Source organism: Cydia splendana, chromosome 2 (assembly GCF_910591565.1).
Source record: "Cydia splendana chromosome 2, ilCydSple1.2, whole genome shotgun sequence".
Taxonomy (NCBI): domain Eukaryota; kingdom Metazoa; phylum Arthropoda; class Insecta; order Lepidoptera; family Tortricidae; genus Cydia; species Cydia splendana.
Genome location: NC_085961.1, coordinates 27,187,070 through 27,201,135, shown reverse-complemented (window position 1 = coordinate 27,201,135; position 14,066 = coordinate 27,187,070). Strand labels below are relative to the sequence as shown.

Here is a 14,066-nt window from a genome sequence, read left to right as displayed (position 1 = left end):
TACAAAATAGAAAATACATCATGTTACAATTTATATGTCAAATTACCAAATTTCAATTAATACATAATAGTCACAAACAAATATAAATTAAAAGTAATACCTACGATTTTAATCTAATAGGAATTCCTTTACACCGTAAAAACATTTATTAATTAACCACTTAGTAAGTTCTTTCTTAAAGATTATTTCTGGTAATTCTTTTCATTTGTCCGGTAACTTGTTATAATTTTTTATGCACATGCAGTAAGATTTTTTCCTGTAGATGTCTGATCTTTTCTATTCTATATTTGCTATTACGCACTTGTCTCTACTTCCAAAAAAACCGCTCTGGTGGTTATAACCCATGAATTTCGCGTTTCTCTGCGCCAAAATCTGCCGAACCATGAACCTACTAATCAATCATCGCCCCTATAACGTCCATAACCTTTTGTATGTCCTTCTCCGTATCTCCTCGTTTTCACTGTCGCTGATCATGCACACTGATGCGTTGCTGCTTTGCTGGTTGGAAAGTTGAAACAAACCCCGCAAATTTTGCACTTGTTAATCACTTATCGCATTTAAAACGACAAGTCACATACAGTAGAATCCGCTTATAATGACATCGAAGGGAAGTGACAAATCCGTCATACTAAGCGGATGTCATATAAAGCATAGTTGATTAACTTCTTATTTTTGTTATTTTTTTCCAAATTAATCTCCAAATCTTCTGTCAGAGATGAATTTTACTAACCTTGTCACTGAGAATCAAAACTAAAACACCGCACGCACCAAAGTCCTCACAGAGAGAGACGTGATGGGGATCATGGGGATGGCCACAAAAACCAGCGAATGTGTCAGTATAACCGGACATAATTTCATAAAAATGGGATTTATAGGTCATAATAAGCGATTTGTCACTATAAGCGAAGTCATTTTATCCGACTTTGTCACAAAGAATTTTATATGAAAACCAAATTTCGCACAGTAATTACGTCATAGTAAGCGGTTGGCCAGTATAAGCGGAGTCATAATAAACGGATTCCACTGTATATCCATAACCTTCTATATGTGCGGGTACATCATGATTATGAGAGCCCTTAACCCCCAGTATCTCCTGGTTTTCGCCGTCGCCCAACGTGCACACTGCCGCGTTGCACCTCATGCTCTGCTGGTTGGAACACACCCAGCGTATTTTATTGTTCCGACACGATTTTTGGTAGAAGGTGAATCCGTGGTATACGAGGAGAGGCTTGCCACGCTTAGATCTGACGAAACGGACTGAAAAATAAATTATGTTACTAATATTCATAGCATAAATTATATACGGTGTTTGAAAACTGTACCTAATTGGTATTCCTAAGATTATAAAATTGAAGAAATAATGAAAAATTATTGATTTGACCAATAATTATTACATTAAAAAGTTAAAGGTTGGGATTTCCTGTTAAGTTAGCAATACCTGTATCAGGAAGCCCCGCTCTTGCATATCAACAAGTTGTAGGTTTAGGAAATAAACGGAAAGACAGTTTAAGGTAATAAGTACAATTCATTCTAATTCAATATCCATTGGAACAAATTGTCAGTAATCAATGAAACAACCTTTTACTAGAATTCATACTTTAATAAAGAAACTTAATTAAAAAACACCAAACATGGAGAAATATCCCTTTGAAGTCTCTTATACATAAAAAAACGCAAACGTAAAAACCTAAATAGGCTCGACCGGTGTTAAAAACTTTGAACCTACAAACGTTTTTTTGCCTCGTCAAGGGCAATCAGCGTTCTTAGATTCAACGGCTCATAATTTACGCATAGTCTATATACAATAAATTTCCTCCTTAATATTCAAAACGCCAGCGTTTGGTCTCAAGTGTTTGATAAAAGTGCACCGCGCTGTGCCTTGAAAACAAAATCGTTATCGTTCCCGCCAAAAAAATTGCTGTGAGGTATAATACATTACAGTCATTACACAACAACCTTCAGTGACAGTTTTTGAATCCGTTTCTCAAATTATTTAAAAATCATTTCATTAGGCTCATGGTTGTGTATATCCTTGACCCTAACAATCTCATCATCAATTGTACAAAGGGACGCGCGGCACTTCAACGTCTGCTGTTTTGAACAACTCCACCATCCTTTGACGCCTTGCTTCTTTTTCTCAAAGTGGCTGAACCCTTTGTATATCAGTAGTCGCTTGCCCTTACGGGATCTTTTGAAATAAACTGAAAATATAAGTAACTATGTAAGTAAGTAACTAACTTGTGAACTATCTATCACACAATATTACCTGCTTGTAGTTAAGATGTTAGATGGGAGAGTTAACAATGTTAACATCTACCATCCGTAATATTAGGCAGTTTTCACAAAATTTGCCAGAAATCCGGCCAGTTCTATACCTAGTATTCGGGAAAATTAGGTGGATGTGCAAGTTGCGGAAAGGTTCCAAAAAGCTGGAAAAGTTCTCGGAAATTTCACACGAAACAAAGGAAATTTTCATTTTAAAAATGGAGCCCTTAGTTAATATAGTATAAATAAAAAAAACATTAAATATTGTATTTAATATTTAAGACTAGCATGAAACTGAAAAGTAAACATAAAAATTCAAAAGGCGTATACGGATACTCTGGCGACTAGCCAAGTGGCAATCGTTGATAGAAAACGCCAATCCAAAGCAAAGATATGTATGAAAATGATTACGTGACTTCTCTATTCATCTGTCATCCCACATTTTTTCTTTTAGTTCGGCGTTTATGTATTTACATTTTGCATCTTGGCTAGACCCCCTGTTGCCCTTGCGTTATTGGAGTGACAGTGACGAACTCGAAATTCGGTATTTCGACAATGGCGGTAACCGATATCCTGGTGCCTCATGGTTGTGAGCACCTATGACAACCACGATGACATCTTCGCTTGACACTTAGCAATTTTTTAGATAAGTATATTGTAAGGACTGTATCGTTTATTATGGGTACAACTTTACTTAAGCGTTTTTTCTGGTATTATATTTTTATTAAAAAATTACACATATAGTTTAATTAGTGCTTTAATAATAAGTAACTTTTCGTCCTGGGAGATCACGTAAAGCATATGGTTTGGACAATATTTACCTAATCCTCCCGAGTAACTGCAACGATTTTGGACAAATACTACAAGAAAATTTGCGGTTTGCGAACAAGACGAGATATTACACAAAAAAAATCGTACTATGTAAACAGCAATTATATATGATTCGTAAAGCGAAACATCTGGGCAGAGTCTAATCATTTCTTTTAGTTGGAAAAAAAGTTTTGGATCTGTGCATGGTGGCCTTTTAGAGAATATGGCATGTTACTTACGACAACCCCGACTTAGGTATACAATATAACCATCATGGAGCGTTCCTATCGGCCTGCTCTAGCCATGGTTAAAAGACATGAATGTCCGTTAGGCTTTGGATTTCGGTAGATTCTTTTAGCTGTTTCCCTCATTTCGCTTGCGTCATAAATTGACGGGAATCCAAAAAATTGCGTAAAAAGTCGTTTTCATGCAAAGATAAAAAAAATTCACCACATTTATTCTGTGGATGTTCAATTGAGCAATCATGAAAAAGACACTTAGATGGCATATTTTGGCAGCATATTAACCTTTTGTTTCTTTAAATCGTACCAAGGAATCGGTAAAATTGTCTCAAATTAAGCTCGATAGGCTTGTCCAAATTATATTTGCTAGACGGTATTAAAATCATCATAAAGTCCCTAAAATAAAATAAATGTAAAACCTTCTTATATCAGATATGGCTTAAAAATACCCCCAGATCATACCTTAAGAACATAGTAATACAAAACAATACACACGTCAACAGTTAGACCATATAACAGTTTTATCTGTACCCATAATAAGCAATACGGTCCTTATATTATTTTGATCAATAGAAACATACGCAACATGCTCCATCGTGAATAATGTAAATAATGAAATTCATCCTACAAACATTAACATGTAATTTTATTGTCATCAAAATACATAATCTAAAACTATTTTGGTTACAGTGAAACTAAGTCAATTAAACTAACTTCAAAACTACACTGAAGTTGATGGTCTATCTTATGAGAACTTCTTACGAACATCAACTGTTCGTTGGTCGTGTAGTAGCGCAACCGCGCCTTAACAAAAGTTTCTAAGATTCAAATAAAATACTTGCAAGGTAAGGTTATAATTATTATGTTTGTTAGTCTGTAAGATATATGGGCCTTTCTTAACCAATAAATCTATTTTGATTTGATTTAATACCTTTTTTTGGAAGTAGATGAACCCGTGATATCACAGGAGGCACTTGTCCATTCGGGCCTATGGCCTATCATGATTATGAGGAGTATTTTTGACGGCCACCAATTGGTCGTCAACTGTGTAGACGGCGGCTCGACATCCGCGGCGTTCGTGCGTGGAGCAACACCAACGCGTCTTGATGGTTGCATTCTTTTGGTAGTAGGTGAACCCGTCGTACACTAGGAGACGCTTGCCCGTTCGGGACGTTGTGAAATACACTGAAGAATGAATATATTTTACTAATCAGATAAAGACAAAAAAGTAAATACAATATCACATAATTTTATAGAATAAAAAAATCCTAAATGTGAACACTTATACAATGAAAAAATGGCTGATGGTGGCTTGACATCTGCGACGTTCGTATGTAGAGCAACACCACAGGGCCTTAACCTTTTGGACGCCAATGACCGATATATCCGCACCGCAGGTTCAACGCCAAAGACTGATTAATCGGTCACAAACCACAGAGCAACATAGACCTACGTGCATATGCATAAAGTTCAATTTCAGTTTTGACACTTCGGTGACGTGGCGTCCGCGTGACAGCTTTTGTGTTTGACATGGCGTCGAAAAGGTTAAGTTTGGCCTTCTTTAGATAGTAGGTAAAACAGTCGTATACTAGTAGGAGATGCTTGTGAAATACACTGAAAAATAAATAGAAATAAACTACCTGTCATGGCTCCAACCTCCGTAGCGACCTAACATAGACCGACTGAGCGACTGGCTGATTGACATACATATTTGGAACGACCGACATTTAAATTCAAAATTTGACACGACGATCACAGGATATAAAAACTTTTTACAAAAAAAAGCAAACCGACTTCAAAAAGGATGAAATAAAATATTATCCTTTTTGAAGTCTATGCGTTACCAACTGATATGTTTGAAGTCGGTGCCAAGCCAAATTTTGAAGCATACCATGATTTTGGTGCGATTCGATAAGGATGTACCTACGTTGGATTGCCTTACACGACGACAATGAACGTACTTTCTGTAGGTACAGTCGACGTTAAAAATATGTTTACACTTTTCGCCTTATTACAAAGGAGTAAGGTGCAAAAGTGTAAATATATCTTTGACGTCGATTGTATCTAAAGCCCCCTCCAGACTATGCGCGTGAATCGCGGGCGAAGCCGCGAACGCGAGTGTGGAGTCGATTTCGCAGGTCTGCGTTCAGGACTCCACACTCGCGTTCGCGGCTTTGCGCCGCGATTCGCGCACGAGTGTGGAGGAGGCTTAAGAACACACCTCAGAACACACGATCAAACCTTCTTGGCGCAGTCTGTACCATGTTTGTCGGCACATTAGTGGAAATCCAATGCATTTTTTTTCGTCGTATTTTTTAAAGAGCATTTCTTACTAATGCTCGAACAGTCTATAGCACGCAAGTGTGAGATTGGGACTGAGTAATTTCCCGTCCCTTATCCAGAGGACTACATTTCAAAATATAAAACAATTTAAGAAATTTACCTTCTTGCCAAATTTCACCTAAAGCGGTTCAGTTGTTTAGCCTTGAAAAGGCGACAAAGAGGCAGACAAAATTACTTACACATTTGTAATACTTATTAGTGCAGTTCTAATGGGATTTTTAGCCATAAAGCTGATTATTTTGACTGGTATTGCTACTACTTGGCTTGGCACCGACTTCAAACATATCAGTTGGTAACGCATAGACTTCAAAAAGGATAATATTTTATTTCATCCTTTTTGAAGTCGGTTTGCTTTTTTTTGTAAAAAGTTTTTATTTTTCCATTTTTAGTTTTAACGCATTGTTAAGAGCGCGACGCATGAATGAAAAACAAGATCATGTTTAACACTAAATTCGTGTACCTATTACTTTAATAAATATGTATGTAATCAGGAATTTTCTCGAGTCCGTCTGGGAAATTATAATTCCTGTCACAACTACACTAAATCCATCCTCCGCCCCGCCACTGGCCCAATCCCTCAACGCCCCGATCACTCAACCTCACAGCGCATCAACCCCTGATCCAGGAACCCCTCGACCCTGAACCAGGAATTTTCTCGAGTCCGTCTGGGAAATTATAATTCCTGTCAACTAAATCCATCCGCCCGCCCCGCCATTGACCCAATCCCTCAGCCCCCCGATCACTCAACCTCACAGCACATCAACCCCTGATCCAGGAACCCCTCGATCCTGAACCAGCAACCCTTCAACCGCCATTCCCCGACCCGTTAATCTCTGACCCCTTAACTCCTAACCCTAACCCCCGATCAGTAGCCTTACCAGCTTACCACGAGTTTGACATTGATATATTCGCTAGCATGTGTGTAACTTACTTCCTATGCATCTCGCTCGTACTAACCTTAGTGTGAGCGAGATGCATAAAAAGTTACATTTAGATGCATAAGACGTTAGCGAATATGTCAATGTCAAACTCGTGGTAAGGCTACAGTTGCAGTATATCAAATTGGTGGTTTTCGGAAGCAAATGCTCGAGTTACTTTAGAAAACCCCGAAATCACTTAACACGTGCCTTTAAAAATTGAGGAGTTCCCTCAATTCCTCATGGATTCCATCATCAGACCAGAACCAAAAATAATACGGAAACACCTTGGAGGTAACTTCTTCCAAACAAAAAAAGAATTACTCAAATCGGATCACAGGTGCCGGAGTAATCGGTGAAAATACTTACATTTAAAGAAATCATCATCATTATCATCAAAATAATCATCATCATCAGGTCTACTTCATCAAATTAGTGGTTTTCGGGAGAAAATGCTCGAGTTGCTTAAGAAAACGCCCAAAACACCATGCATGTGCCTTTAAAAATTGAGGAGTTCCCTCAATTCCTCATGGATCCCATCATCAGAACAGAACCAAATTAAAATGGGACCAACTCGGAGGTAGCTCCTTTCAAACAAAAAAAGAATTACTCAAATCGGACTACGGATGTCGGAGTAATCGGTGAACGTACATAGAAAAAAAAAAAATAGCCACAACCGAATACAGAACCTCCTCCTTCTATGAAATTGAAGTCGGTTAAAAATACCATTCACGACAGACAGCCGAACAAGGACAGCAGACCGCAGGAACGGCAGACCGTAGGTACTACTACCTAACTAAAAAAATATAAAAATAATATTCATTTACAACTGTGTAAAGTCGAGGAAGAGACGCAAAATATAAAAAATAACAAAAAACAACTTAATATTGCCTTCAGTTACGACAATAGTTATTTATGAAACAAAACTATAGAAACGGATAGTAGGTATCGCGTGTATTGAATTTAAAATATCTACATCCCGACGTTGCGTTTATCACAAAGATTTTTTTAGATTATATTCATCAATTATCACAGAGTTTATAGCCATCAATGATTATGATAATTCTTGACGAACACCAATTGGTCCTCTATAGTGTGAATGGTAGCTCGGCATCCTCGCGGCTCGTGTGTAGAGCAGCGCCACCGCACCTTAACACCCGACTCCTTTTGGTAGTAGGTAAATCCGTCGTATGATAGGAGTCGCTTTCCCTTATGTGACGTTGTGAAATACACTGAAATTAAGAATTATTATAGGTACGGTAAGAATGTTTTTTTTAGTTTAGCAGCCTCCATGTTGCTGCAGGAACAAAAAGTCAAGATGCTAATCGCCGCCATTTTGAAGCTAGACAGCAAATATGAGCATAGTCAGTACTGTAGTAGGTCGAGTTAGTTATTATATAAGAGTTAGGACCGAAAACAAACTTGCAAACATACTTTTGGAAGCTTCTCACTCTTATTCTCACGGTATTTCCGGACCGATACGACCTTCAGGAAACAAGCGTAATCCCATCTCAAAACCGGCAACGCACTTACTACCTCTTTGGTGTTGCAGGTGTCCATGGGCTGCGATAATCGCTTACCATCAGGCGATTCGTCTGCTCGTTTGCCTCCTATATCATAAAAAATGTCAGTACCTACTCGTAATTTAAATTTCTATTTAACATTATTTTTTACATTAGGTTTTGGGTCTCTCTAGTAAGTTTTGACATTAAATGTATAATTTAAAGTATATGAAACATAATAAAACCAAATACAAAATACAAATCATTTATTGTTAGAAAATGAGTAATAGAAATTATGTTTATGTTACATAATGTGCGTCACATCACAAAATAGTTGTGTCAAGAAATATTCACTACTTCAGATCAGATGACAACATTTAACTCTGTAAAAAAGGATAATGGTGCATTACACGCTTCAAGGTAATCTTACTATTAGGTTTCTTAACCATAGGTGGATGATTATGACTACCCTTGACCGCCACTAAATTGTCGTCTACCGTGAGAACTGACGCGCGACAACCGCGGGGTTCGTGTGTAGAACACCGCCAATGAACTTTACCGCTAGTTGATGGTCGCCGGTAGTATGTGTATCCAGCAAATACTAGGAGACGGTTTCCCCTCGCTGAGCTTGTGAATGACACTGAAATAGGAAAATATTTATTAATGTCGATAGAAGCTAAGAGCAAGCACCTTTTAAATAAATAAATAAATAAATAATACGATGCTTCTGAGTGAACATACAAAAAATATCATCTTCCAATCATCATAGACTTCATAGCCTTCAATGACTGTTCTTGACGAACACCAATTGGTTATCAGTGGGGTGAATGGTAGCTCCCCATCGTGAGTAGAGCAGCGCCACCGTGCCTTTTTGGTAGTATTTGAACCCGTCCTATGATAGGATAGGTAAGCTTTCCCTTATAAATGTGACGTTGAAATACATTGAAATTAAGAATTATTAGACGGTATTATTAATTTGGCAACCACAATATTCATCATAAAAGGATAATATTGCAGAAAATAATACAAGATGTGAATGAAGTAAGGCAACAAATATGACCGGGGATTCCTCTGGAGTAAAAAGTGTGCAATACTTATAAAATAAATATAGGTACTCAGGTTTGACAAATACAAAACTGGAAACGCATAAGTGTAAGTCAATTTTATTTTATTTGAAAAGATGTATTCATACCAATACATGTGTACAGTTTTAAAAATATTTTTTTGTACAGAAATCAATTTCAGTAGGAACCTACTTTTAACTTCTTACATGCGTTACACTATAGTTGCGTCAAGAAATATTCTCTATTTCAGATCAGATTTAATTTATGATCTATTTCAAACAACATTTAATTCTGTAGAACAGGTTACCGCATAGCTCGCTTCAAGGTAATCTTACTTTTAGGTTTCTTAACCACTGGTGCATGGTCATGACTACCCTTGACCGACACTAAACAGTCGTCTGCGGTGAGAACCGCCGCTCGGCAACCGCGACGTTCGTGAGTGGAACACCGCCACCGTACTTTACCGGTAGTCAATGCTGGTCGTTGGTAGTATCTGTATCCGGCGTATACTAGGAGACGTTTGCCTCTTATTGAGCTTGTGAATGACACTGAAATTGGAAAAGTTCATAATTATAGGAAGATGAAGAAGGAAGAGAAGGCATCCTATATTGATCGATATCGATAAAGGTAGCACTTGTGACTTATTTGAAATTTAAAAATCAATCGAATAAGTTTTTACAATCTATTGCAATGCCGCTTTACTACAGGACTTTATAGCCATTAACGGCGACCCCATAAACCCACAAGCGCCGCAACAAGCATCTACAAAAGATGACATCATCTTGCCAATGTGTGATAACAAAAACATGTAAGGGAAAAAATTGTATACTGAGTGACGATCCATTACGATACAATGTATATTAAAAAAAAAACAACGGGTTGCACTCCGGGAGTGCCGACAGAAGTGAAAACTCAATAACTAGTCCAAAATGTTTGCAGCACTATGTATAATTGACCCATCCTCCTTTCTATTGAAAAACTTTAGTTCCGAAATTGCTGGCCAGTGAACTTAAATTTGTAGCGTTAATTGTTAAAAATTCGAATAGAAATTGTAAAGTTACCTTGCAGAACTCGCATCTAAATATATTTGGTCATGATATTTTGAGTTTTATTCACCAGTACTAGAGTTCACTTTTATTAGCGATTTCATCAAGATGAGACTTTATTGAATTATTGTATTATATTGGAGTGATATAAAGTTACAATGTAACTGTGAGATCCTCGTATTTCAGCCCGTACAAGATTAGAACATTGAGCTTTATTACTTAATATAAAAGTCCAGTTTTAAATAATTGACCTAATTATGATACGTTATGACTAAAGTTCTTTGGTGAATAACATTATCCGTCACACATGACATAAGTCACGCAAGCGCCCTGCGCCGCCTACATGAAACAGCCGGCTCAGGCATACATTTTCGCCGTGCGGTCGAAAGAGAGGAGAGACGCCTTCGCGTTACGCTGTCCCGAGTCTATCATTTTTTCCCCACCTCAAAAAGTGCTCAGCGCCGCTAAAGAAGTTTTCACTTCAAAAAATGTAATTCACATCAATCAAGTGCAATTGTATACTGAGTTTTAATTTAACATTTATTTTGGATAAATACAGGTTTAACTTTCGTATAGGTATATATTAATATAACATAATAAATAAACGGAAATAACAAATAACAGCATTAAGTACTTACCTAACTTATACAACCTAAATTTAAACATACTTAAATAAATCTATTAAAATAAATAACTAAAAACTATCCAAGATTTCGCTTTACTTATGCAACATGATCTTTCCATGGTCTTCCTGCCAGTTTTATGGTTATGTTCTTTCTTGAAAGCCACCAATTCGTCTCCGAACTGGCGAATTAATTTCTGCTGGATACAAATAGTACATTATTGTCGAGGCTCGGAAGTAGCTACTTGCAGGTTGAGGATTCGTTTTAAACGGACGACCTTGGGAGTCCGTTTAATTGAATCCGAAGCCAGCAAGTAGCCTTCCAGCCGAGTCATATATAGTGCTTTTCTCAAAAATGGTGCAAGAAATATAAATATCATAGAAATATTTTACAAAAGCAACTTTCTTACGTATATATTTTCACAGAAAAAAGTAGAAACAATTGAAAAAATTAGCTTTGCCGCCTTTTTATTTTTTTAATAAAAAAATAGAAGTGTATTTTTCTGCAGAAAATACGCCAACCTATTTGAGACAGCTAAATAGTCGCGGTACTAATCATCTGTTTGGCTGTTTAATGGGCCTGTGCCTTCATTTGATATGGCCATTTCAACTTTTAAAAAGTTTGGAACTCGACAAATAATGGAATTTGTATGCAACATTGCAGTCCCAAAATCGAGACTGCAATGTTTTTAACTTTTTAATTTTTGACTGACCATAAACTACGCGCTTCGCAACCTATTTTTTAAACGGCAAAGTCGACTTTGCCGTCCATTTTTGAGAAAAACAATTTAGTATGGCGTATCGTTACTGGTGAATTTTCGATATGACTTGGAGCTCCAGTACCCGTTTCAGAAGTGTAAAACTCTTACGGTAGATGTCGCTAAATTCCATGATCTTGCCTGACAGGTTCATGATTATGTTCTCCCCAGAGCGCCACCAGTTCATCTCCGAACGTGTGTATGGTGGCTCGACATCCGCGCCGCTCGTGTGTGGAACACCGCCATCTTGATTTGCCATTGGACAACGGTCTCTGGTAGTGCGTAAAGCCGTGGTATACTAAGAGACGGTTACCTTTAAGGGAGTTTGTGAAGAAAACTGAAAATAAAGGAAAATTATATGGTCTTGTTTATACAACACATGTTGAGAAATATAAACAAAGAGGTAACAACATTACAGGCGGTTTTATCGCTTTGGGTAGCAGATATAAGATTTTTTTTAATTTATGCAAGTATATATATTGTAGAACTATTACCTTTAAAAAAATTAAACATACGTAAATATTTAAGTATAATCTTAATAAATCGCTTCATATTCCTTAGATTTACGAAAAGGTTAAGAAAGCTTAAACGAAGAGTATAACTACATTTTTTACGTACCTAACTGTTATTTAATTATTAAATAAAAATGACAAAAAAGTAAAAGTGTACTTAATATTTTACTTTCTCCGTTTGGAAACCAACAACCACTTGCACTTTATAGCATTAAAATAAAAATTAGGCATCATATGAGTGTGTATAAGGCGGCCTTAGAACTCGATTTCCACCAGCTTGCCAAGTTTTCATACAGAGTTGAGCACTGTTTCTACAGATCATAAAGAAAAGGAAAGCCAAGTTAGCTCCGGCTTAGTCCGGCTCGTTTGCAAAAATGTTTGACGCACCACCATTGGTTCAGTCAACATAATCATTGGCTTAGCACTCCTGCATACATATTCTTCTTTCGGAAAAGAAAAAACTACTTATCATTATTTAGAAAATATTTTTTATGCTGTTTTACTATGGTCACAACAGATCCAAATTCCAGCTAGAGTCAGACCATGCTATGTTTTCATGCCAAGTACTATACAGATATACAGATCTTTATTGGTAAAATAAGTACATTTTACAAGTCATTCGGTTCTAATATTTAAAAATATTATTAATAATAATACATTAAGAGAGACCTTGAGAGACTCTCGCTAGGTGGTTGGATCAAGGGTCAGATGCAGAAGGCGGTGATCTTGGACACGGCGCGGATAGTCCGCCGGTTCCTCTCTCTGCAGCCCTGACCACCGGTAGCTTGGGCCTTGCCCCGCCGCTGGCGGCACCCTAGGTTAGGTTTTTTATAATGTGTTTATATTAATTTTTATGGTTTTGTAAGTGTTTTTATATTTTACTTTTATATTCATATTATAAAATAACCTAACTTAAGATGAGAAATGAATAAAGAGAATAAATTAATATACCCAATGTTACAAATCAATGATCATTTCGCATAGACTCTATGAATTCGTCAATTGAGTAGTAAGCTTTTTCTATGAGTAACAATTTTATCTTTTTGTTAAATATTGTGTCACTTTTCGACAATATGGAGCTCATATGTATGCATTCTTACTGCCAAGTTTGTGCAAAGTTCGCATGGCTAGATCTTAGTATCTTTCGGCGGGTGATTGTGAGTACAGCGCACAGAGAGAACTGTTTTGTCCAGGGTGTATATAGTTGCTTTACATCCTAAAGGCTCATGAGTCGAGCAACGCCAGCGGGTTTTACCATAGCTGGTCGCCGATTTCTTGTAGAACGTGTACCCGTTGTGCATTATTTGACGTTTTCCCCGTTGAGATGTGGTGAATATCACTAAAAAACGGTATAATGTAATTAGTAAATATATATTATGATAGGTAAGGTTAATAAGGTAAGATTGGGTAAAATAAACATTGGGGCAAGAGAAACACTTGTAGCGAATTCTCATACTATGTATAATATATCCTTACCACGAGTTTGACACTGACATATTCGAGCTCAGTCCAGTTTTTCTTAACTCACATGACCTTACGTAAATCGTTTTATGAAAATTCCAATGGTATCAGTATCATAATTTCCATGTTTTGAAAAACTTCGCCATAATGGTTATGCGAGTTGCTCACTGACACTACTTGATCGACACGATATCGTGTGACGTACGGCTCACCACTTTATGTATCGAGTATCAAGATACTCATTAGAGTACCTCGCCACATGGTTATGCGAGTTGCTCACTGACACTACTTGATCGTCGATCGTATAAACTGCGGCGCAGCATCTGGTCGGCGCACGGGTCGAACAGCACCATCGCACTTTGCCCCCGCGCGTCGCTCGCTGGTAGTAAGTGAAGCCTTCGTATACTAGGAGACGTTTCCCTCTTTGAGACATGGTGAAAGTAGCTGAAAAATAAAAGTATTTGGTCAAAAATTTAATTTCTGATACAAGCTCTCATCGCTGACTGTATTTTTCTTTCAACAGG

General features: G+C 37.2%; 1 protein-coding gene across 1 annotated transcript in view; it reads right to left on the bottom strand.

The window, feature by feature from the left end:
• Positions 1–952: 952 nt before the first annotated feature.
• The window catches only part of LOC134806060 (protein tramtrack, beta isoform), a 552,198-nt gene continuing 539,084 nt past the window's right edge, over positions 953–14,066 (bottom strand). Inside the window, exon 5 of the mRNA XM_063779294.1 lies at positions 953–1,257. Within this exon, the coding sequence (XP_063635364.1) occupies positions 968–1,257 (290 nt within the window). The 3' untranslated portion in view covers positions 953–967. The remainder of the gene's footprint in view (positions 1,258–14,066) is intronic.